Below are 26,872 nucleotides of genomic sequence, written 5' to 3' on the forward strand. Positions count from 1 at the left end.
AAAAACCAAAAGACTTTTCTCAAAAATCACTCAGTGTTCATTTTTAATTAATAACCAACAGCCGAAGAGACGTATTTGCGGTTCGATGAACTCATTACGACTGGTTTCTGTACATCACACCCCCTCCCGGCTCCCTCGGTGACCTATTTTCAGTCCGCGGTTCCAAGAAGCGAGTCGTCTGATATTTCCGAGAAATTCGCATTATGATTTTTTCCAATATCGATTTTTACTTTTATAGTCGTGATTTATCATTGCCTTCATATTTTTAGAATTACTTATTATGATTCAAAAAAATTAATGAATGAGTCGTAAGTACCGTAAATGTTTAATCAAAATATACTTGTTTATCCTTCCCGAAACATTGATGACGTCATCTTTAAGGCAAGAATACTTGATCTCCCGCCCCGAGACCCTAAAATGTGTTTCTGATAAAATGAAGGGACGGATTTTAATGTGCATTTTCAGCAAGAAGAATTATATTATTATTGTTTATTTCACTTTTTGTTATTATTTATAAAATACATATTAATCTGATATCAATGATGTGTAAATTCCATTAGTTTGTTTACGCCAACATAACCCCAGTTTATAATTGGGGTTAATTGAATCTATGTGATTGGATCCTGGATCACAGCAGTGGAACCAAGTGGAACGGCGGGACAGTCAAATGGTGGCAAATTCATTATCGATACAGAAGTCACTAATCTAGATAAGAATAGGTGAAACTGTGTCCTATTTAAAACAATTTTATTGTTAAAACATCAATCGATGACATAATTGAAGCATGGTTGGAGAAGTGAAAACAAGACGTTCTAATATCACCGATAAAATTATTAAAAAGCAAGGGTCTCAAGGGAGGGCCATATGGAACCCCGGATCTTAACTGAATGGGTTAAAATACATAATTATAATTAGTTAAATACTTATGTGAAGATGTAAATCACGATACAATAGCTAACTTTTCATCCATCAAAAACTTTTTTTGAAAGTTTTGCAAAAGTCTATGGTAATGGAATTAATGCTTCTAGAAAAGTTTTAGGTGTTATAACAATTAATTCGGTAGATTTAAGAGTTTGAAGACCAAATTGTTCGCCAAATAATTTTAAAATAGTGCCTAATTATTTCAAATTTGTCTATAATTTTTTACGTCAGACTTATTTGCAGACTAATATATAGATAGGAGTGATAGGGCAATAAATTATTTAGTTAGTCAGTAAGTCGTCAAGTCGCTAACTCGCTAAGTCACTGAGTTAGTAGGTCACTAGATCACCAAGTCAATAAATAAATAGTCACTGAGTCACTAAGTCAGTCAGTCAACAAGTCAATAAGTCAATAAGTCACTAAGTCATGAAGGCACTAAGTAGCCAAGTCACTAAATCCTGTCACTGGATTAGGCAAGTCACTGAGTCGCTAAAGCACTGAATCAATCAGTCAGTTACTGAGTCAGTAAGTCAGTTAGTTAGTCAGTCAGTCAGTCTCAATGTCGGTCAGTCACACAATCATTAACCCACTAAGGCACTAAATAGGTCAATTGGTCACACTACTAATAGAAAAATAAAACACGAAAAAATCGAATAAAAGCCTAAAAATTGAAGAGTGGAAAAATTGAAAAATCGAATATTCAAAAAATCAAAAATCGATAATTTGAAAAAAATGAAAATTTGAAAAATCGAAGAATTAGAAAAACTAGAGAATGGAGAAATCGAAAAGGAAATAAATAAAAAATTCGAAAATTTGAAAAATGGAAAAAAGTGTTGAGAAGTTGAGAAGTCGATAAATTTTAAACACCGAAAAACCAAGAACTCGAGAAAAGGAAATTCAAAAAATCGAAAAATTAAACATCAAAAAATTTTAAAATGGTAAAATCGGAAAACTGGAAAGTCCAAAAATTCGAAACATCAAAATCTCAACAAACAGAGAAATCGAAAGATTGATAAAACTGAATAATCGAAAAATTTACAAATGGAAACGTGTAACAAGAAATCGAAAAATTAAGAAATCAAAAAATTCAAATATCAAACAACTGAAGAGTGGAAAAATTGAAAAAGCCAATATTCAAAAATTCAAAAATCGAATAGTAGAAAAGTAGAATGATTGAAAATTCGATTATCGAAAACTCGAGAAAGCAAAAAATCGAAAAGTAAAACAATTGAAAAATCGAAAAATCAAAGAACCGAAAAATTGACAAATACAAAATTTAAGAAATCAAAATCGATAATTCAAAAATGAAAAATCATTAATTCGAAAAAATTGAAAATTTGAAAAATCGAAGAATTTGAAAAACTAGAGAATGAAAAAATTGAAAAGGAAATAAATAAAAAATTCGAGTATCAGAAAATTCGAAAAATGGAAAATCGAAAAACTGAGAAAATGAGAAATCGAAACATCCAAAGATCGAGAAAGCGGGAAATCGAAAAGTCGAGAAGCTGGGAAAAACATTCAAAAAGCCTAAACGGAAAAATTCCCACAATTGAAGTGTTGAGAAGTTGAGAAGTCCATAAATTTTAAACACTGAAGAACTCGAGAAAAGGAAAATTCAAAAAAACGAAGAATTAAATATCAAAAAATTCAAAAATTGTAAAATCGAAAAACTGAAACATCAAAAATTCGAAACATCAAAATCTCAACAGAGAAATCGAAAAATTGATAAAACCGAAAATTTGAAAAATGGAAAAATTGAAAAAGCCAATATTCAAAAAATCAAAAATTGAATAGTAGAAACATAGAAAATTCGACCATCAAAAACTCGAGAAAGCAAAAAATCGAAAAGTAAGACAATTGAAAAATCAAAAAACTAAACAACTGAAAAATTGAAAAATTCAAAATTTATGAAATCAATATCGAAAATTCAAAAAATTAAAAATCGTTAATTCCAAAAAATTGAAAATTTGAAACATTGAAGAATTCGAAAAACTAGAGAATGAAGAAATCCAAAAAGGAAATAAATAAAAAAATCGAGTATCAGAAAATTCTAAAAATGGAAAAATCAACAAACTGAGAAAATGAAACAGCGAAAAATTCACAAAATTGGAACACTGAGAAATCGAAACATCCAAAGATTGAGAAAGCGAGAAATCGAAAAGTCGAAAAGCCGGGAAAAGATCTAAAAAGCCAAGTGTTGAGAAGTTGAAAATTCCATAAATTATAAATACCGAACAACCAGGAACTCGAGATAAGGAAAATTCGAAAAGTCGAACAATGTAATGAGAAATCGAAAAACCGAAAATTTAAGAAAATAAAAAATTCAAATATAAGAAACTGAAGAAATAGAAAATTTGAAAAACCAAAAATTCGTAAAATCAATTAACTAGAAATCGAAACATCGAAAAATTAAAAAAATTAGACATCCAGAAATCGAAATATCAAAACAACGAGAAAACAAGAATTCAAAGGTGCAGAAGATGAGAAAAACCGAAAAGTCTAAAATTAAAATATCGAAGAATTTAAAAATCCAGAAACTGAAAAATTCCCAAATTTGAAGTGTGACAAGTTGAGAAATCAACAAATTGAAAAATCGAGAAATCCAAAAATTTTAAACATTGAAAAACCGAGAAGTCGAGAAATGGTAAATTCGAAAAATCGAAAAATTGGAATATTAAAAAAGTAAAAAGTCCTAAAATGGAAAAATCGAAAAATCGAAAAACGAGAAAATGAGAAATTAAAACAGCGAAAAATCCAAAAATTGGAACATCGAAAAATCAAAACATCCAAAGATCGAGAAAGCAAGGAATCGAAAAGTCGAGAAGTCGCGAAAAAAAAATTGAAAAAGCCGAAAACGGAAAAATTCCCAAAATTTAACTATTGAGAAGTTGAAAAATCTATAGATTTTAAACATTGAAAAACCAAGAACTCGAGAATAGGAAAAAAATCGTAAAATCGAAAAATTGAAAAACCCAAAAATTCGAAACATCCAAATCTCAAAAAATCGCTAATTCGAAAAAATTGAAAATGTGAAAAATCCAAGAATTGGAAAAACTAGAGAATGGAGAAATCGAAAAGGAAATAAATAAAAAATTCGAATATCAGAAAATTCGAAAAATGGAAAAATCGAAAAACTGAGAAAATAAGAAATCAGAACAGCGAAAAATTCAAAAATTGGAACATTGAGAAATCGAGAAAGCGAGAAACCGGGAAAAACATTCAAAAAGCCCAAAACGGAAAAATTCCCAAAATTGGAGTATTGAGAAGTTGAAAAATCTATAAATTTTAAACATTGAAAAACCAAGAACTTGAGAAAAGGAAAAAAATCGTAAAATCGAAAAATTGAAAAATCCAAAAATTCGAAACATCCAAATCTCAACAAATAGAGAAATTGAAAAATTGATAAGATTGAATAATCGAAAAATTTACAAATGGAAACGTGTAACAAGAAATCGAAAAATCGAAAAATTAAGAAATCAAAAAATTCAAATATCAAAAAACTGAAGAGGTGAAAATTTGAAAAAGCCAATATTCAAAAATCAAAAATCGAATACTAGAAAAGTAAAACAATTGAAAAATCGAAAAACTAAAGAACTGAAAAATTGAAAAATCAAAATTTAAGAACTCAAAATCAAAAATTCAAAAAATCAATAATCGCTGATTCGAAAAAATTGAAACTGTGAAAAATCCAAGAATTGGAAAAACTAGAGAATTGTGAAATTGAAAAGGAAATAAATAAAAATTCAAAAATCAAAAAATGGAAAATTTTAAAAATGGAAAAATCGAAAAACGAGAAAATGAGAAATCAAAACAGCGAAAAATCGAAAAATTGGAACATCGAGAAATCGAAACATCCAAAGTTCGAGAAAGCGAGAAATCGAAAAGTGGAGAAGTCGCGAAAAAAAAATTGAAAAAGCCGGAAACGAAAAAATTCCCAAAATTGAAGTATTGAGAAGTTGAAAAATCTATAAATTTTATACATTAAAAAACAAAGAACTCGAGAAAAAAAAATCGTAAAATCGTAAAACTGAAAAATCCAAAAATTCGAAACATCCAAATCTCAACAAAAAGAGAAATCGAAAAATGGATAAAACTGAATAATCGAAAAATTTACAAATGGAAACGTGTAACAAGAAATCCAAAAATCGAAAAATTATAAAATCAAAAAATTCAAATATCAAACAACTGAAGAGTGGAAAAATTGAAAAAGCCAGTATTCAAAAAATCAAAAATCGAATAGTAGAAAAGTAGAATGATTGAAAATTCGATTATCGAAAACTCGAGAAAGCAAAAAATCGAAAAGTAAAACAATTGAAAAATCGAAAAATCAAAGAACTGAAAAATTGAAAAATCCAAACTTTAAGAAATCAAAATCGAAAATTCAAAAAATCAAAAATCGCCAATTCGAAAAAATTGAAAATGTCAAAAATCCAGGAATTGGAAAAACTAGAGAATGGAGAAATCGAAAAGGAAATAAATAAAAAATTCGAATATCAAAAAATCGAGAATTCGAAAAATGGAAAAATCGAAAAACCGAGAAAATGACAAATCACAACAGTGAAAAATCGAAAAATTTATACATCGAGTAATCGAAATATCCAAAGATCGAAAAAGCGAGAAATCTATAGGTCGAGAAGTCGCGAAAAAAGTTGAAAAAGCCAAAAAACGGAAAAATTCCCAAAATTGAAGTGTTGAGAAGTTGAAAATTCGATAAATTTTAAATCTTGAAAAACCAGGAACTCGAGATAAGGAAAATTCGAAAAATCGAAAAATTAAATATCAAAAAATTTAAAATCGTAAAATCGAAAAATTGAAAAATCCAAAAATTCGAAGCATCACAATGAAGAGAAATCGAAAAATTAATAAAACTAAAATATCGAAAAATTTAAAAACCGAAAAATTGAAAAATGGAAAATTGTAAGGAGAAATAGAAAAATCGAAAATTTAAGAAAACAAATAATTCCAATATTAAAAAACTGAAGAAATTGAAAATTTGAAAACCCGTAAAATCGAAAAACTAAGAAATCGAAACATCGAAAAATTAAAAAATTTAAACATCGAGAAATCGAAATAGCAAAAGACTGAGAATTCGAGAATTCAAAGGGCCCAGAAGATGAGAAATCGACAAACCGAAAATTCTAAAATTAAAATATCGAAAATTGAAAAATCCAGAAATCGAAAAATTTCCAAATTTGAAGTGTTGATAAGTTGAGAAATCGAAAAGTAAAAAAAAAATCTAAAAACTGAAGAGTGGAAAAGTTGAAAAGTCGAATATTCAAAAAATCAAAAATCGAATAGTTGAAAATTCGACTATCGAAGATCGAAAATTCCAGAAAGCAAAAAATTGAAAAATTCAACAATTTAAAAATCGAAAAACTGAAGAATAGAAAAATTGAAAAATCGAAAATTCAAAAAATTAAAAATCTCTAATTCGAAAATTTGAAAAATCGAACAATTAGAAAAACTAGAGAATGAACAAATCCAAAGGGCAATAAATAAAAAAAATCGAATATCAAAAAGTCGAAAATTCGAAAAATGGAAACATCGAAAACCCTAGAAAATGAGAAATCGAAACATCCAATGATCGAGAAAGCGAGAAATCGCGAAAAAAATTGAAAAAGCCAAAAACAGAAAAATTCCCAAAATTGAAGTGTTGAGAAACTGAAAAATCTATAAATTTTAAACACTGAAAACCCAGAATTCGAGAAACGGAAATATCAAAAAATTACAAAATGGTAAAGTCGAAAAATTGAAAAATCCAAATATTCGAAACTTCCAAATTTCAACAAAAAGAGAAATCGAAAAATTGATAAAAGTGAAAAGTGAAAAATATCAAAAAACTGAAGAAATTGGAATGCTAAAAATTCGTAAAATTGAAATATAAAAGATCGAGAATTTGAAGGATCCAGAGATGAGAGATCGACAAACGAGAAAATCTAAAATTAAAATATCGAAAAATTGAAAAATCGAGAAATCGAAATGGCCGAAGATCGAAAAACTAAAAAATTAAAATTTGAAAAATTGAAAAACTAAATTTTGATAAGAGAGCAACCAAAGCATTGACAAAACTGAATACAATTTGAAAACAGGAAAATCGTAAAATGTAAATTTAAAAAACGGAAAATTGGAAAATTGAAAAACTGAAAAATCAAAAAACACGAGAAGTCGAGAGATGGAAAAATCTAAAATTTAAAATTTTAAAATACAAAAAAAGGAGGAATGAAAAAAATGTCCCAAAACCCATATATTGAAAAACTGATCAATCCAAGAAAAATGGAAAAATCAAAGAAAATTTGACGAATCGAAAAATTCCCAAACTCAAAAACTTGAAAAATCGAAAAATTGAGAAATTGAAAATTCGGGAAATTGGAGAATTGAAAAGCTGAAAATTCCAAAATGTCGAAAGCGACAAATCTAGAAACCGAAACATCGAAAAATCGAAAAGTCCAGAAAATCAAAATATTGAAAAATTGAAAAATCTAAAAATCGAGAAATTGAGAAATCTAAATTTCTAAAATTTAAAAAATTGAAGGATTAAATTATCGATAAATTTTTGAAAACAACGAGAAACCTAAACATCAAAAAATCTAAAAACTAAAAAGCTAAAATTTAAAATTCGTAAAGTTTAAAACATCGAAAAACCGACAAATCGGAAAATTGGAAAACTGAAACAGCGAGAAAAAAACATCAACAGATTGAGAAATCGAAAAATCAGAAGATCGAAAGGTCAAAAGATAAGAAAATTGAAGAATTGAAAAGCTGAAAAATCAAACAAACGAGAAATCGGGAAGTCAAGAAATCGAAAGGTCGAAAAACCAAAAATAGATTCATGGAGAAATTGAAAAATCGAAAATTTAGAAAATCGTAAAAGTACAACATCCGAAAATTGGGAAATCGGAAAACAAAAAGTCTAGAAATCGAAAATTTGAAGACTCTAAAAATTGAAAAATTCCCACACTGAAATATCGAAAAATTAAGCAATCAAAAAAGTAAAATCGAGAAATTGGAAAACTGAGAATCGGGAAATTGAAAAATCGAAAAATTGAAGAATAAGAAAACTAAAATATCCTAAAACTGAAATATCGAAAAATTAAGAAATTTGAAGTTGAAAAACCGAAAATTTAAAAATCGAAAAACTGAAGAATTAAAAAACGGAAAGATCGAAAAATCTGGAAATCGAGAAATCGAAAAGCCGAAAAACAAAAAATCGATTAATGGAGAAATTAAGAAAACGAAAAATCGGAGAATCAAAAATTTAGAAACAACCAAACTTAGTAGTTATTGATCAAAAGTTTTTGTTCATTTTTGGAAGGTATGAGATTTGTAATATTTATGGAACATAAATCATTAAAACACAAAAAGATTAAAAATGTCGGCGCTTTTGGTCAGTCTTGTGGAGAAATTTCTTTAAAACGTACAGATACTCTTTACGTCAAAATCAAAACAATTTTAAAATAAATAGACAGAATCCCGGAATCCTCATCTCAAACAAAATATTTCGATCTGTAATACGCAACGTGTCACATTCAAGCCACAAAGAAAGAAATTTCGAAACACTTCACTAAAAAAAATATTTATTTGTAATAAATAAATTTTCTAAATAATGCAAATGATTGTCCGTGGCCTCTACCTAGAATAAACATTTGAATACGCAGATTTAACTGGCGGCAAAGAAATTTGTGTACGGAAATCTAAAAATAAAAGCACAGCAATGAATCACAAATTTAGTAAGGCACTTAAGGCGTATTGTTCAGATTATCTAACATTACGTCATCAGTTAGCTTCAGGAGATCAATAAATAAATTGTCTTAATGTCATGTAATTATAAAAGCACTACCAGTTTCCTGTTAAATAATCATAGAAATTCGTCCTGAATCTCTTAGATAAAATTTAATGGTTAATTTTTTTTATTAAGTGATAATTAATCTTATTCTTGCAGCATACGGTTTTGGAAATATTTATTAGTCTACTATGCACCTAAAAAGTGTTCAAACCCGCCGGCTGTGGCTATTTCTGACCGCTACGAGTTGTCGAAATATTTAACATTGTTACAATCCCTTAATCCTCTTGTATCACACGTAGGGGTACAAAAAATTGCAAATTAAACATCAGCTTTATCGGGAATTTCGGTAAGTGAAAATAAAGTATTTGGTAAAAGGTTCCGATTTTTTAATTAAAAGTCCGTCTGAGTCTTTTTTTAAAAGTAGGGTTACATTTGAGAGTAAAAAGCCCCAGTATTAGTTTTAGTGTTTGCTTTTCAACCAACTAAAAAAAGCTTTCCAGCTCTGTAAACCGAAAACAATGTTTAATGAGGATTTTTAAACAAAACTATGTCGGAAAAAAGCCGATCTTCTATAAATAAAAAGCTTCGTTACCGAGGGCTTTTAATTATATCTACATAGAACATTTTCCACATAACTGAACAGCTTATTTGGATGTTTTAATTTTACATTTCGTTTTTTGCTACCAATATCAGATCAGTTTAAGTCTCTGATTTTAAGACGAATCCAGTATTTTCAATCAATGATCAATTAAGTTTCACGTAATGAAAATTCCTTAGTAGGTAGCGGATTTCGTGATTTTTAATTACAATTTCTCTAATTTTTATGAAAACCGGTTTAGTATTTTGGTAAGTTTTGTCCCTTCGTGTAACCGATTGACGTTTTAATTTGACAGACCCGACTTCAATAAGGCAACATTAAATTCAAACCTTTTGCCATGTTCAAATCCTGCCCTCGCCACCCTCTGTCTTTCTTATCGAGCTGATTCCATTTACAGCAATTTTAAATAAAAGCGGCCTTCTAACAAGTCTCTTGTTTCATCCCAACTCGGCTCGTTAGTCTTAGTTACGTGCTATTCTCTTTTATTAAACCGTTGTAATTAGCATAAATATCCTGGATAAGATGGACGCTTCCTTTGACACTAAACGGTTTGTCCAATTTTCTCTATTATTCCGCCGAAACTTTTAACACCTAATCTATGCCTAATTTCGACATTCCTTTGCCTCCGCCGCTCCAGCCGTATTCTTTCATAAATCTTGTTTCACTTGCCAACTCTCTTTCATGTTCTTTCATTAAAACCCTCTATTTAGATTTGCCGGCTCTTTCTGCTTTGGCTTAAATTCATTAGAGGTCTTCTCATCACGCGGTCTTTTAATCATACAAATTTGCTTTCTTTCAGGATTCGTCTCAACTGCAGCATTTAATTTTCCGTCTTAATACATTTAACCGGTGCGAAAAAACAAAAATAGAGGCGCTGCGACTGTCGGCCCAGTAATAACTTTGTTTATAGTGACATAAAAAAGAATAAAGTGTGGTAGACGATTTCCCCCGACATATTGTTCTGACAGATTCCGATCTCGCTTAAATTTTTCCACTGTTCTTATCCCTGCCGTTCGTCGTTTTACTTGTTTGTCGCCCTTTGTTGTAATTGAAAACAGCGGAGGTTATAGCAATTATTGTGTACCAGCTTTTGGAGCTTTTATTGCGTAATTTCTTTTTGATTGGGTGGTTTTATTTTGATCTTTTGTCGTGCGCGAGGATGATTAATTTTTTGTACTTCGTCAAAGAAGCGACGGTCGAGGCGGAAATATTAAACTTTGGAAATGTGTGCTTTAATAATTGTGTGTTGATGAATGCGTGAGTCATTGTTTATTTATAAAGATAATATTAAACAAAGGTGATTATGCGCAACGTGAGGCTATGTGGACGCATTGTGTTTGACATCTTTTATCTATTAGTGCATACAGGTTTATTCACTTGTATTGATACTACGTATTGTAAAATTTTTAGACCAGACAATCACTTCATAGCGGAATTTCCGGATCTCGTACGTCGTAGCGTGAATCAGAGGAACATTATTCAAGAGTAATGAAAATTATTTTAGTGTTGATAATAAATTAGAAATTTTCAATTGCAACAAATTGGAGTTTAAATTTGGTCCAATAGATAAAGCAGTGCCGAAGGAAAATACACTCAGAACAAGTCAGGTCCCGTTCATAAATTTTTTGAGTCACTCTGTAGCAGCCGTTCTAAATAAGGTGTCAGTTACAACAATCATACATACCGAAATATCAAAGAAAATAGTGAATTATTAACGGCTGCTCTGCTATCGAGGATTAGATTCTGCATCGACACAAACGCATTTTTCCAAGAAACCATAAACTCAGAACACGAAGCGGAGACAACCAACAATCACGGTTATTTACGATTGTTTCTGCTTTTTGTTTGATATCTTGCCTAATTTCTTGAATGTAAAAAAATATTTTCCATGATTCTCAAATTAAAGAAATGACGAGATGTTCTCAATACGAAAAAATTTGCGATTTTATAGACAGATAATAATAATCTATCTATCAGTGTGATTATTATGAAATTTTAGAACAATCTTAAGAACATCACTAAAGTTTTTCCATATTCGCCAAAAACCCTTCCAAAAATTTTTGTAAATAACAAGGATCATTAAAAAAAATTATATTGTAACATACTCCTCTATCTTTAGTTGTGTAGTGCATTCATTCCCTATACCTTTATTTGATGTATTCGGGCCATCGTCAAAAACAATTCTAAAATGAAATTTTACAGCTTTGGTAATACCTTTACATCTGATTACTATTAATTTCTTCTAAAAAATTGATGGCGTCATTGTAAACATATTATACTAAAAAACGTAATTTTGCAGCTGCAACATTTTTATTTTAATATCTATGAGGTAAAAAGAAATCAAATTTACAGATAAATTTATAATTTATGTTAAGTACGTAAACTTCGTAAATTGTTTTTTATACATTCAAGCATTTTTTACTTTCTGAAGGTTGAGCTAAAAATTATAGTTAGCGAGTTGATAAAGCGAATTGCTACTTTCATGTTTTCTCGACGTTTGATAACTCCTACAATACGCAAAAATGAGCCCCCGTTGTCGTCTGTCTGTCTGTCTGTCTGTTGTCAGTGTTAATATTTAGTAGACAGGTAATCTCCGAAACTACTATACCAATTTTGGTCAAACTTTATATCTATGGATATCGTGTAGATGGTAAAACGCTAACCAAACTTTGTCTAATCATCCAACAATGGGATGACATCACCTCAAAATTGTACATGGCAAATTTTCAATTTTATAAAATAACATAACCCTATACGTTTAGTTTATGGATCTGTGCCGAGTTTTTAACCGATACATATATAATTTTGGGAAAAAAAATCCAAATTGTAACATCTTGCAATTTAATTTTTAAACTGCAAAACCGAATGCTTTGAAATTTTGCGGACGTTTTAAAGTTACCGAAATCGTGGTAAGTTTTTAATCAAAATATATTTGTTTATCCGCTCAAAAAATTAAATTAAATCTGAAAAATTAAATGTTACTAGTATAATTTTTCGAAAAAGCTGTTTTTTTTTTGTATTGTACTCCAACTTTAGACAAATTTTTCAATTCTGTAATTTTTCAGTTTTATGTCTTTACAATTTTTCGCTTTCTCAATTTTCGGTCCTTAATGAATCAATTTTTCAATTATCAGTTTTTCTAATTTCTCGATTTTTCATTTTTGAAATGTTCGATATCTGAATTTTGTCGATTTCTCTATTTTTGATTTTACAGTTATCAGATTTTTCAATTTCTTGATTTTCCAATTGAATGATGTTTAAAGTTGAGGGTTTTGTAATTTTTTGGGTTTTACTGTTATTCGATGTTTCAGTTTGATAATTTTGCAATTTTCATTTTTAGAGTTTAATAACAATTTTTCAATTTTGCAGTTATCCAATTTTTCAAGTTCTTGATTCTTCAGTATAATTGTTTTACAATTTTTTGTTTTTAAAGGCATTCGATTTTTAATTTTTGGTTTTTCGATGATTCGAACTTGTTTCCTTTGATTTTCTCTTTACTTGATTTTTCAATATTTCAAAATTTCGATTTCCAATTTTCCAAGTTTCTGATTTTTCAATCTGCAATTTTTCTATTTTACAATTGTCTGATTTTTCAATTTTAAAATTATACATTTTTCCAGTTCTGGAATTCTCTAATTTTTTTTATTTTTCAGGTTTAATATATTTCTACAGTTTTTTGATTTATCAATTCATTTTTATGAATCAGTTTTTCAATTTTTGATTTTCCAATTTTCAAATCTTCCATTTCCCCGATTTTTCAAAATTTTCAGTTTTGGAATCGTTCGATTTCTCAATTTTTCGATTTTTCATTTTTCAGTTGCTCGGTTTTTAAATTTAATAATTTTGCAATTTTTCATTTTTAAATTTTCGAATGTACAACTATCCAATCTTTCAGCTTTGCAAATTCACAATTTTTCAATATTTTGATTTTTTATTGTTCAAAATTTCAACTTTAATGTTTCAAGTGTTTGACTTTTTGAGTTTCATTATTTTACAATTTTTCGTTTTTAAAGTTATTCGATTTCTAAATTTTTTGATTTTACAACTTTCTGATTTTTTAATTCTACATTTTTACAATTTTTGATACCTCAACCTCTACTTTTAAACTTTCTGATTTTTTAATTCTACATTTTTACAATTTTTGATCCCTCAACCTCTACTTTTAATTAATGAATTTTTGATTTTTCAATTATAAAATTTTCCACTTCCTCGATTTTTCAATACTTCGATTTTTTATTTTTCAGTTGCACTCAGTTTATCAATTTAATCATTTTGCAATTTTTCATTTTCACACTTTAATCAATTTTAGAATTTACATCAATCTAATTTTTCAATATTGTAATTTTACAATTTTTCAATTTTTTGAGTTTTAATTGTTTAAAATTTCAATTTTTATTTTTCAAGATTCTCATTTTTCCATTTAATTATTTTACAGTTTTCTTTTTAAAGATATATGACTTTTTACTTTTTGTTTTTTCAATGATCTGAACTTCATTGCTTGGATTTTCTATTTCCTTCGATTTTTGAATTTTAATTTTTTTATTTTACAATAATTGTCAGATTTTTCAATGTTACAATAACTATATATTTTCCAGTTCCGTAGTTCTGCAATTTTTTATTTTTCACATTTATATATATTTTCACAATTTTTTGATTTCTCAAATGTACCATTTTTAATGAATCAGTTTTTTATGAAATTTTCCAGGCCATCGATTTTCCAATTTTTCGGTTTTGGAATCCTTCGATTTTTTATTTTTCAGTTGATCGGTTTTTCAATTTAATAATTTTGCAGTGTTTATTTTTACGCCTTAATAAATTTTTGAATTTTCAGCTATCCAATTTTTCAATTTTGTAATGTTACAATTTTTCAGAATTTTGGTTTTAAATTGTTCAAAATTTCAAGTTTAATTTTTCAAGTGTTTGATTTTTCAGTTTCATTATTTAACAAATTTTCGTTTTTGAAGTTATTCTATTTTACAATTTCTCGATTTTACACCTTCCTGATTTTTTATTTCACATTTTTACAATTTTTGATGTCTCAATTACTCTGTTTTTAATGAATCAATTTCAATTTTTGATTTTCCAATTATCAAATTATCCAGTTTTTCGATTTTTCTAATTTTCAGTTTTGGAATCGTTCGATTTTTCAATTTTTCGACTTTTCATTTTTCAGTATCTCGGTTTTTCAATTTAATAAATTTGCACTTTTTCATTTTTACACTTTAATAAATATTTGAATTTGCAACTATCTAATTTTTCAATTTTTTGATTTTTGATTGTTCAAACTTTCAAGTTTAATTCTCCAAGTGTTTGATTTTTCAGTTCCATTATTTTACAATTTTTCGCTTTTTTAATTTTACGTTTTTACAATTTTTGGTGTCTCAGTTATTCTATTGTTAATGAATCAGTTTTCAATTTTTGATTATCCACTTATCAAATTATCCAGTTGCCCGTTTTTCCAATTTTTCGGTTTTGGAATCCTAAGATTTTTCAATTTTTCGATTTTTCATTTTTCAGTTGCTTGGTTTTTCAATTCAATAATTTAGCAATTTTTTATTTTCACACTTTAATAAATTTTTGAACTTACAAATATCCAATTATTCATGTTTGTAATTTTATAATTTTTAAATTTTTTGATTTTTAGTTTTTCAAAATTTCACTTTTAATTTTTCAGGTTATTGATTTTTCCGTTTAACTATTTGACAATTTTTCGTTTTTAAAGATCTGATAATTTAGTTTTTGTTTTTCAATTATCCGAAATTCATTGTTTGGATTTTCCATTTGCTTTATTTTTTATATTTCAAAATTTTTCAACTTTTTCAGTTTTAATGTTTCAAGTATTTAATTTTTTAAGTTTTATTATTTTAGAGTTTTTGGTTTTTACGGCTTCCTGACTTTTTAATTTTACTTTTTGGCAATTTTTGATCTCTCAATCTTCGTTTTTAATTAATGAACTTTCAATTTTCGATTTTTCATTTATGAAATTTTCCAGTTCCCTGTTTTTTCAATTTTTCGGTTTTCAATGTTTCGATTTTTTATTTTTCATTTTACAACTATCTAATTTTGCAATTTCGTAATTTTACAGTTATTCAATTTTTGATTTTTAATTGTTCAAAATTTCAAGTTTAATTTTTCAGATTATTGATTTTTCAGTTTCATTACTTTACAATTTTTCCCTTTAAAGTTATTCGATTTTTCAATTTTTCCATTTTACCACTTTCTGATTTTTTAAATTTACATTTTTACCATTTTTGAGGTTTGAATTACTTACTCAATTTTTAATTAATGAATTTTCAATTTTAGATTTTTCAATTATCAGATTTTCCAGTTCCTCGAATTTTCAATTTTTCGATTTTTCATCTTTCAATTGCTAGGTTTTTCAATTTAATAATTTTGCAATTTTTCATTTTCACACTTTGACAAATTTTTGAATTTACAACTATCCAAGTTTTCAATTTTTTGATTTTTAAGTGTTCAAAATTTCAATTTTAGTTTTTCAGGTTTTTGATTTTCCCGTTTAATTATTTTACAATTTTTCGTTTTTAAATAAGTACATCCGATTTTTCAATTTTTGATTTTTCGATTATTCGAACTTCATTGTTTTGATTTTCTAATTTCTTGATTTTTTAATACATATTTCAAAATTTCAATCTTCAATTTTCCAGTGTTTGATTTTTTAATTTGTAATTTTTCTATTTTACAATTGTCTGATTTTTCAATTTTAAATTATACGTTTTTCCACTTTTTGCAATTTTTAATTTTTCAGGTTTATATTTTTACAGTTTTTTGATTTCTCAATTGTCCCATTTTTAATGAAACACTTCTTCAATTTTGATTTTCCAATTATCAAATTTTCCAGTTCTTCGATTTTTCAATTTTTCGGTTTTGGAATCCTTCGATTTTTCAACTGTCCATTTCAATTTTGTAATTTCACAATTTTTCAATTTTTTGATTTTTAATTGGTCAAAAATTCAACTTTAACTTTTCAAGTGTTTGATTCTTTAGTTTAATTAGTTTATAATTTTTCGTTTTTAGTCATTCGATTTTTCAAATTTTCGATTTTACACCTATTTGATTTTTCATTTTACATTTTTACAATTTTTGAATTTTCAATTATCAGATTTTCCAATTTTTCGATTTTACATTTCGACAAATTTTTTAATAGTTGTATTGACGACTTCGAAATATCATCAACTAACACCTTATGACGTCTTACATCCTGTTCTTTTACCATACTTCAAGAGCTTGAATAGAGTATTTTTTAGCGAGTTAATGTTTGGTTGGTTACACAAGAGTTTTTAGATAGCAGTAACGTAAACGATTCCATTTGGCCACAGTGTTCGCCGGACCTAAACCCGATCGAATATATTTGGCACAGAACAGGGTACTGATTACTCTAGTTCTAAGCACGTTAGTGAAGGTTCGCTGCAACTTAAACAAGCTTGTTTCTAAAGTGCAGTAGAACACGTTATTTTTATCCACGTTTTAATTTTTTTTTTAATTTTTAAAGTGAAATTTTGATAATTCTTTACTAACCATTGAGTTGTCATTTTGAAATATAGAGTACAACAAAATTATTTTTTTTATAGGTATGCAATTACAATGACTTCAAAACTACCGCCTGAGTGAAAACAAATTTACGACAACTACTATACATGAAAAAATAATTCATATAGCAAGACTGTAAACGTTGCTCTCGTCGTTCATTTTAAGCAAACCGAAGGTCACAGATATTTATTGTAACGAAACTGTATAAATTTTAATCCGTAGATCTATTTTGCTCGAAGCCAACTGAGCCAAAAACAAACTTCGCCCATATCCACCAGTTTTCACTTGAGGGCGGACGCAAAAATAAGCATAACACGAACACTTTTAATTCCGGCTAAAACCCCAGAGATAAGTTGGTAACAACGTTAAAAACTTCAGAAGCTTATTCCGGCAAGTCAAGCATGATCGCGCGTTTGATATGTTAATGTAACACGCAGCAGCTTCGTTTGATTCTGTGCAATCGCTCGTAAAATAACCTGTCTTGGACAATGCAGCGATTTCGTCTATCGTTCGCTAAATCTGAATTAATTAACGCTTTCCCAATCCGCCGTCAGGTAGCCAATCCAATAACCGGATATGATGTGGAGTAAAACAGTCGGAAATGATTTAATTAATTTCTTGCACCTTGATCTTGACCCCTGCTAAAGCAATTCACTCGAGTGGCAAGAGATCGGCAAGAAAAACTTTCGGGTCCAACCCCTTCGTTAAAATAATTTGTTCAGTTCTCGACAGTCAAACAAGTTGTCGTTGTTCCATTAGTAGAATCGCTTGTGTCAACAGCGGTCAATTTTCCAGGGAGAAATCCAGGATACCCAAAAACTCCACACTTCCATTAGAGAGGTTTAATTTATTATTAAACGGTTAAAACTTAACATGGTTCCGCGGACGAAGTGGTCCGAATGAAGCAATTATGTTAATGGTTTATTGTCGGTTTTCAAACGGAGGCTTTTTAGCGGCTAATTTAAGTCAATGCCGATAATTATAACGCTTGTGCAATGCCGATAATTTCTATTAGGAAAGGTGCTGTTATGAAAGTAAAAGTGCTTTCTTGGAGCAGGTTGGGTGACGCAGGCCGCATGAGTAACCTACGATTATTCGTGCCTAATATGCTTGATTTATTCGACTTTCTTTGGCCATTTGGAGACGCGAAAATACTGACCTGATTTTTCGACAGGCCCATTTTTGATAGAATTTCTAGCGTTCCTTTGTTGGATTTGAGTGAGAGTGAATGTATGTATGCAACCACATATACACCAAAATGTTTGTTAAATAATAAACCTTCTATCGAGGCTTTTGTTGTTTTACTGACTGCTGACCAATAATTTAACCTATGAAAACTGTAAACCAGTAATTAGTTCAAATTACTACTCTACCGGAATTGCGGTTTTTGATATTGTTTATTTATATTTGTGTGAATTTAAATGAAACGATTTCTCACTTCTGAAAACCCACATTTGGATTAAGCCATTCGGCGAATTGCTGTTTTCATGTTTTCTAGACATTTCATGACACTTAGCATACGAAAAAATAGGTCCCCCGTATGTCTGCAACTTGTCTGTGTCGCCTGTCTGATTGTTACCAATTTATTTTAATTTAAAAATTTGTCTAATCATCTCCACCAACAATGAGATAAACTCTTTTTTTTCACAGCAGCGCCTACTTGCATTTTATAAAATAACATACTCCTGTACTTGTGGTTTATGAACCTGCTTTGAGTTTGTCCTTCAGCCTTTGGATCAATTTTTCTGATTTTTTTATAAAAATCATCACAACCGAGACAGGGTGGGTGGGCGAGGTTCAAATTTTGCCTTTTTTTCTTAATATACATAGTCTTCTTTCCACAATAAGAAACTTAAAACTTGTTACACAAACTGTAAGTTTTTAATGTTTGTATGAATAATATCCAAACATTAACTGTCTTCAGGTAAAAATAAACTAATAAAGTATACCTAATATTTTACACATTTCAGGTAGACTTTGGAATTTAACTCGTTACTATGAAAATTTACAATTTAACACCTTTAAATTTCACAAGTTTTTATAAGATTTACAGGTCCAAAATTAGTTTTATCTTAACAAATACTAAGCCCGCCCACTCGCCGCTTATTTTCCCAAAGGATAGGTCATCTGCCAAAATCAGTGTTATCTTATCAAGTACTAGCTATATGATGTTGGAATTTTTTTTCTAAATTAAATATGGAACGCTCTACTCAAAAACTTATGAAGTTCATATGCAGTGGTAAATTATGAAATGCAGTGCTAAATTTTTGTAGAAAACAAGGCAAAACATAAGCCCCGCCCACCCGCCCTGTCGCAATTGTGATGATTTTTTTCATTCGTCGTGAGCCAAGAGGGCGGAGCTTAATTTCAAGACCCTTATTTCTCCAGAAGAAATGACCACATATATTTTTGAGTATCGGGTTGTTCAAAGAATACTAAGTAAGTAAGCAAAAATTAAAGCTCTTATTTTTTGGCTTTCTTTTGTACTTAATACATACACATAGTTTGCTTTGAACAACACGATTACTCAGGAACCTGTTTCACATAGCAATTTGTCGTAGAAAATAAGGATTTTGCAATTAAACTCCGCCCCACAGCTTACGATGAGTAAAAAAATCATCACGATTGAGATCGGACGGGTGGGCGGGGCTTACATCATACCTTTTTTTATTAATATACATTATCATCTTTTCACAAGAAGAAACCTAAAACTTGTTACACAAACGGTATGTTTTTACAGCTGTTTGAATAATATCCAAACGGTAGCTGTCTTCAGGTCAAAAATAAACTAATAAAGTATACCTGATATTTTACACATTTCAGGTATACTTTGAAATTTAACTCGTTAGTATGAAAATTTGCAATTTAACACCTTTAAATTTCAATTTTTTATAAGATTTACAAGGCCAAAATTAGTTCAGAGGATATGTCAACCACCAGAATCAGTCTTATCTTATCAAGTACTAGCCCCGCCCACCCACCCTTTCCTTTCCTAGAAGATATGTCATCTGCCAAAATCAGTGTTATCTTATCAAGTACTAGCTATATGATGTTGGAATTTTTTTTCTAAATTAAATATGGAACGCTCTACTCAAAAATTTATGAAGTTCATATGCGATGGTAAATTATTTAATCCAGTGGTAAATTTTTGTCGAAAACAAGGCAAAATATAAGCCCCGCCCACCCGCCCTGTCGCAATTGTGATGATTTTTTTCATTCGTCGTGAGCCAAGAGAGCGGAGCTTAATTGCAAAACCCTTATTTCTCCAGAAGAAATGACCACATAAGCTATATTTTTGAGTATCGTCTTGTTCAAAGAATACTGAGTATATTAAGCTTTTGTACTTAATACATACAAATAGTTTGCTTTGATCAACACGATTACTCAGAAACATGTTTCACATAGCAATATGTCGTAGAAAATAAGTATTTTGCAATTAAGCTCCGCCCCACGGCTTACGATGAGTAAAGAAATCATCACGATTGAGATCGGGCGGGTGAGCGGGGCTTATCTTTTACCATTTTTTTTATTAATTTACATTGTCATTTTTTCACAAGAAGAAATTTAAAACATGTTTAAAATGGTAAATTTGTATGGGGAAATATCGATTTTGCAATTATGCTCCGCCCCTTGTTGAGATAACAAATGAAAAATTCATCACATCGAGATCAAGGTGGGGCTTAATAGTTGACTCCCTTTTTTATTTAATATAGTTTTATTTGAATATCACGATTACTTAAGAGCATGTTTCACTTGGTAATTTCTTGAAGAAAAATGAGAATTGAAGTTAAGCTCCACCGTCTCGCTTACGATGAATAAAAAAATCATCACAACCGAGACAGGGTGGGTGGGCGGGGTTCTAATTTTGCCTTTTTTTCTTAATATACGCAGTCTTCTTTCCACAACAAGAAACTTAAAACTTGTTACACAAACTGTATGTTTTTACAGCTGTTTGAATAATATTCAAACGGCAGCTGTCTTCAGGTCAAAAATAAACTAATAAAGTATACCTAATATTTTACACATTTCAGGTAGACTTTGGAATTTAACTCGTTAGTATGAAAATTTGCAATTTAGCACCTTTAAATTTCAAGTTTTTATAAGATTTACAGGCCCAAAATTAGTTTAGAGGATATGTCAACTACCAAAATCAGTCTTATCTTATCAAGTACTAGCCCCGCCCACCCACCCTTTGCTTTCTTAGAGGATATGTCATTTGCCAAAATCAGTCTTATCTTATCTTATCAAGTACTAGCCCCGCCCACCCACCCTTTGCTTTCTTAGAGGATATGTCATCTGCCAAAGTCAGTCTTATCTTATCAAGTACTAGCCCCGCCCACCCACCCTTTGCTTTCTTAGAGGAAATGTCATCTGCCAAAATCAGTCTTATCTTATCAAGTACTAGCTATATGACGTTGGAAATTTTTTTTCTAAATTAAATATGGAACGCTCTACTCAAAAATTTATGTAGTTCATATGCAGCGGTAAATTATGAAGTGCAGTGGTAAATTTTTGTAGAAAAAAATGCAAAATATAAGCCCCGCCCACCCACCCTGTCTCAATTGTGATGATTTTGTTTATTCGTCGTGAGCCAAACAGGCGGAGCTTAATTGCAAAACCCTTATTTCTTCAGAAGAAATGACCACATAAGCTATATTTTTGAGTATCGTGTTGTTCAAAGAATATTACGTATACTTATTAAGCAAAAATTAAAGCCAGATCTTTTTTGGCTTTCTTTTGTACTTAATACATACACATAGTTTGCTTTGAACAACACGATTACTCAGGAACATGTTTCACATAGCAATTTGTCGTACAAAGTAACAATTTTGCAATTAAGCTCCGCCCCACGGCTTACGATGAGTGAAAAAAATCATCACGATTGAGATCGGGCGGGTGGGCGGGGCTTATATTTTACCTTTTTTTATTAATTTACATTGTCGTTTTTTTCACAAGAAGAAACTTAAAACATGTTTAAAATGGTAAATTTGTATAGGGAAACATCGATTTTGCAATTATGCTCCGCCCCTTCGTGAGATAACAAATGAAATATTCGTCACATTGATATCAAGGTGGGGCTTAATAGTTTGCTCCCTTTTTTATTTAATATAGTTTTATTTGAACGTCACGATTACTTAAGAGCATGTTTCACTTGGTAATTTCTTGAAGAAAAATGAGAATTGAAGTTAAGCTCCACTGTCTGGCTTACGATGAATAAAAAAAATCATCAAAATTTGGACAGGGTGGGTGGGTGGGGCCCATATTTTGCATTTGTTTTCCTTACTATTCGTAGTTTTCTTTTCATAACAAGAAACATTTAAAATGGTAAATTTTGTAGGAAAGTATCGATTTTGCAATAATGCTCCGCCCCTCGGTGTGACAACGAATAAAAAGTTCATCACAAATGAGATAGGGCGGATGGGCGGGGCTTATATTTTGCCTTCCTTCTTCTTAAGATACGTTCTTTTTTTTATAACAAAATACTAAAATAAGTTTAAAATGATATTCAAAGAGAAATCTGGAATTTGCAGTAAGCTCTGCCTCCATTCTTATAACGAATGACAAATTCATCCCAATTGAGATCGGAGCGGATGGGTGGAGCTTAATCTTTACCTTTTCTTTCTTAAGATATGTTTTCTCTTTTACTTCCCGAGCATACGCTAAGGAACTATTGTAGTCGAGTCCATCGGACACTTGGCTACTTTCATATTTTCTCGATGTTTCATGTTTCATTTGTTTGTCTGTCTGTCCGTCGTCTGTCCGGACTTTTATGAAACTGAACCAATTGTTATTAAATTTGAACACTAACCAAAATTTGTCCCCACCAACATCTCTCAAAATTTTGTACAAAAAGCATAATTGTGGTTTATGAATCCACCACATTTTTATTTATTATTATTATTACTATTATTGTTATAGTTTGTACTTCTTCTTTAGTCACATAATACGTAATCATGCAAACCCAGTTAATAATCCTGTGGTCGGGATATTTTCTTTATTTTTTTTTAATTAAACAGTTCTCCCCTTTGTTTGAAGGAGACAAAATTAATCAAGTTTCATTTTCTTTTAACACAAATGCATGCGATCGCCGATGATAGTAATCTGAACGTGCAAACAGTCGAATTCTTTCGAACTATGTATAACGAAACACTCGAGGTTACACATGTGAGAGCACATTTTTTCCGGTTGTAGTTTATCTGCTTTAAATAAATTTTATATTGTCTGCAGTTTCAAGGGGTATCATTTACGCCAGTGGTTTTTACTTCAAGGAGGTTATACAAAAGAAAAATCGCAAATAAGCAAATTTTATGTTTTCAATAATTTTTTGAATTTTATAGATTTTGAGATTTTTCAATTTTTTTAACAGGTACGTCAAATTTCGATATAAATAATAATAGTAATAAATTTTATTGCAACAGACGTTAGTCTATGGTGGAGTTTATAATATATATAAGTTAAATTTACTTAAATTAAACTTAAAATCCAAAATTTTTAAATCTAAAATCCAGACCAACTTATGTAACTTATTATGTTGCACGGTCTGTCAGAAAACGATCAGCCGAAGACGAAATTGTATTTTTGTAAGTACCAAATTAGAAACAAATTTTAGTTTTTTTATTTGGTTTGAATGAAAACTGTACCTTATACTGAACAGAAATAAAATCGTTAGAATGAGAACAGCGCGGGTGGGCGAGGCTTAGTACCTGCTAAGATAAGACTGATTGTGGCCAATGACATAACCTTTAAGAAAACTGAGGGTGGGTGGGCGGGGCTAGTATTTGTTATGATAAGACTAATAAAACTATAAATACCCTAACTAATAACATTTAGAACATCATTGAAAAAAATAGTAAACAACAGGGGGCCCAGGTTTGACCCTTGAGTAACACCGCTACTAACAGCAAAAATGTTGACTTGAGACCATGAATTTTAACAAATTGTTCCCTGCCAAACTTCAATGTTTGATTGTTTTCTAAGGACCATGCTCACCCTGTATATCACTAAAAAAAACCACCAGTGTCTCCCGTTGTCTAAAATACTCCGATGTACTTAAATATTGGAGTATTGTTTTCTGGAATCCTTACACGAAATTTTATAATTAATTTATTAAGTAAAGTTTTCAACTCAGGTACTACTTACGATATCAGAACTAATCATCCAACTTGTTCTGATTTTATGAGTCAAGGACTCACTTTTTTAATGCATAGTTTAGAAATATTTTTTAAGGTTATCTGTGGCTACAATTTTCCTCTCAGGACAGGGATTTATAAAAATATTTGTTTCGAGTCCTTCAGAACCTTTGTCGTACCATTGAGCTTATCCGCCATTTTTTCATCACTCAGTATTTTACAACTAAATATTAGAAATTAACTGAATAAGTGAAATTTGATTGTTGTATCTCATTCTTTTTGCACGGATATTTCAAAAAAGATTAGAAAAGTGAGTGTGTTATTTCTAAAAACTAGCAATTACTTACGTAAAATATTGTGTGTAAATAGGAGCAAGAATTAAATGAATAACGTCTTAAGGGCACAATTAAGAAAATTAATTTACCTGTTTTTGAATGATTAAACTAATCCCAACGTACTTTTCTTACACTCTAACTTTACATAAAAGCCAAGTTCTTCTTAATCAACTTAAAAACGATCGATTTATCTCTAGCACAAAATTTCTCTTCACATCAAGACTTAAAATTGTTATTTAACCTTCCAATCTCGCTAATTCAAGACGAACTCGTGCTTAACCTGTCTTCCGTTAAATTCATAACACCGTGCCGGTTACATACACTAAATTATTACAATATGAGATCATTCTAACGTTGAATAATTGGGTAGTTACCCTGGCGGGCAAATGAAAGGACCACAGCGTTATTGTCTGAAACACAAGTGGCCTCTGCAAGGGCGTGTCTGAAGAGTTGCACCATTACCAAGTACCGACCAACTTGCATATAAAAGCCCATGAGTGCCGTACCAGGCCATAACACGACCAACTTTGACAAGTGAAACAAATATGGCTTTCAAGGTACAAGACGCAATTCCACGCTACAGACATAAATTAAAGATGTGTGCAATGTTACAGCTCCTCGCCTTCTCTGCCCTCGTCGCCGCCGCCCAGGCTGGTATCATCGGTGCCCCGTACGCCGGTTACGGCGGCTACGCCGCCCCCGCCTACGCCAAAGTCGCCGCCCCCGTGGCAGTCGCCAAGACCGTGGTAGCCGACGACTACGACCCCCATCCCCAGTACAACTTCGCTTACGACATCCAGGATGGTCTGACCGGAGACTCCAAGAGCCAGCACGAGGTACGCGACGGAGATGTTGTTCAAGGAAGCTACTCTCTGGTGGATCCCGATGGTACTAAGCGTACTGTTGAGTACACCGCGGATCCCGTCAATGGATTCAACGCCGTAGTCCACAGGGAGCCACTTGTGGCTAAAGCTGTTGTGCCCGCTGTCGCTAAAGTCGCCGCCCCCGTAGCCTACGCCGCCCCAGTTGCCAAAGTTGGATACGCCGCACCCGTTGCCAGATATGCTGCTCCCATCGGATACGGTGCTCCAGTAGCTAAAATCGCCGCTCCCATCGGGTATGCCGCCCCTGGTGCTCACTACTACCACTGAACGGATTTTGTGTAAATGTTGTAATGTAGAGTTATTTATTTTTTTATTTATTATACGTGAATGAATTTACTTCTGCTTTTTAATTCTCGAACGTAAGTTTCTCTTCGAAACTAATGGGTCGATTGTTGTCAAATTTTGTATATTTATTAGAAATATCATGCAGATGGTTAAACGCAGAAATTGGATATTATCCCCACTAAGAATTTGATGACGTCATCTTCAAAATTTACACGAGTATTTTTGTTTTATTTTTATAAAATAAGATATTCCTACACATCCAGATTTCTGGGAAAAAAAATCAAAATTGTGTGACAACATTTTGAAATTTAACTTTGAAAGTGCAAACCGAATGCTCTGAAATCTTCCAAACGTTTTAAGTTTATTGTGAGAATGGTAAATCGTTAATCAAAATTTATTCGTTTATCTACTTCTAAAAAAATTTATGACGTCATGTCAAAATTTTGTAATGGATAAAGTCACTAGAAAGTTTCTTTACATTTACTTTTTCATTACTTAGATATCTTTATTTTAACTTATGAAAAACGCTAAATCAAATCTTATAATTTTTTGGAAAATTTGGATTATTTATCTTCGCTGAATTTTTTTGGTATCATAATTTTTCGTTTTTACATTTTTTTAACTTTTCAATTTTTCCATATTTTGGATTCATAATTTTTGTTTCTGCGACTTTAATTTTTTCATTTTATCATTTGCTCGACTTCCAAATTTTTAAATTTTTCATTTCGTCCATATTTCAATTTGCAATTTTTCAATTTTGCAATATTTTGACATCACAAATTTTCATTTTCAATTACTCGATTTTTAATTTTCCGATTTTTCAGTTTTTCGTTTCCTCAAGTTATCAGATTTTGATTTTATTTCTCATTTTACGGATTTTTTAATTTTCATTTTCTCTATTTCATATCACAATTTTTGTTTCTTTATCACCGTTATTTTTTGAAGGTGTCTTTCCATAATTTTTCTTTATTGATTTCTTCAAATTTTCAGCCTTCCTCGATTTTCCAATTTTTTAAATTTGCAATTTTTGGATTTCCCAATTACCTGGTCGATTTCCCGATTTCGTTATTTTTCAATATTTCGATTTTACATCAGTTTTTCAATTTTTAATCTTTCGATTTTTCAATTTTTCGTTCCTTTAATTTTACAATAAAAATTGAAAAATTTTGCAATTTTTTGATATTACAATTTTTCATCTTGAATTTTTCGATTTTTAATTTTTGATTTTTCAGGTTTCGTTTCCTCAGTTTTCAAGTTCATGAATTTTATTTCTTATTTTCCCGATTTTTTTAATTTTGATTTTCCCGATTCCATATCACACTTTTTTATGTCCTTTGTTTTTTCAATGTTTCTTTCGATTTTATAATTTTTCTTGATAAAATTCTTCA

General features: G+C 30.2%; 2 protein-coding genes across 10 annotated transcripts in view; one reads left to right on the forward strand and one right to left on the reverse strand.

The window, feature by feature from the left end:
- LOC135128588 (disks large 1 tumor suppressor protein) overlaps positions 1-26,872 on the reverse strand; it is a 1,417,771-nt gene that overhangs the window by 552,114 nt on the left and 838,785 nt on the right. The window lies entirely within an intron of this gene.
- LOC135128597 (larval cuticle protein A3A-like) lies at positions 24,813-25,535 on the forward strand. The gene is made up of 2 exons (XM_064055506.1): positions 24,813-24,872; positions 24,930-25,535. The coding sequence occupies exons 1-2, from the start codon at positions 24,861-24,863 to the stop codon at positions 25,464-25,466; spliced, it is 549 nt and encodes a 182-aa protein (XP_063911576.1). The 5' UTR covers positions 24,813-24,860; the 3' UTR covers positions 25,467-25,535.

This window comes from Zophobas morio, unplaced genomic scaffold, assembly GCF_036711695.1.
Source record: "Zophobas morio isolate AGI-343-1 ecotype UQ-CSIRO unplaced genomic scaffold, CSIRO_AGI_Zmor_V1 ptg000014l, whole genome shotgun sequence".
NCBI classification, from domain to species: Eukaryota; Metazoa; Arthropoda; class Insecta; order Coleoptera; family Tenebrionidae; genus Zophobas; species Zophobas morio.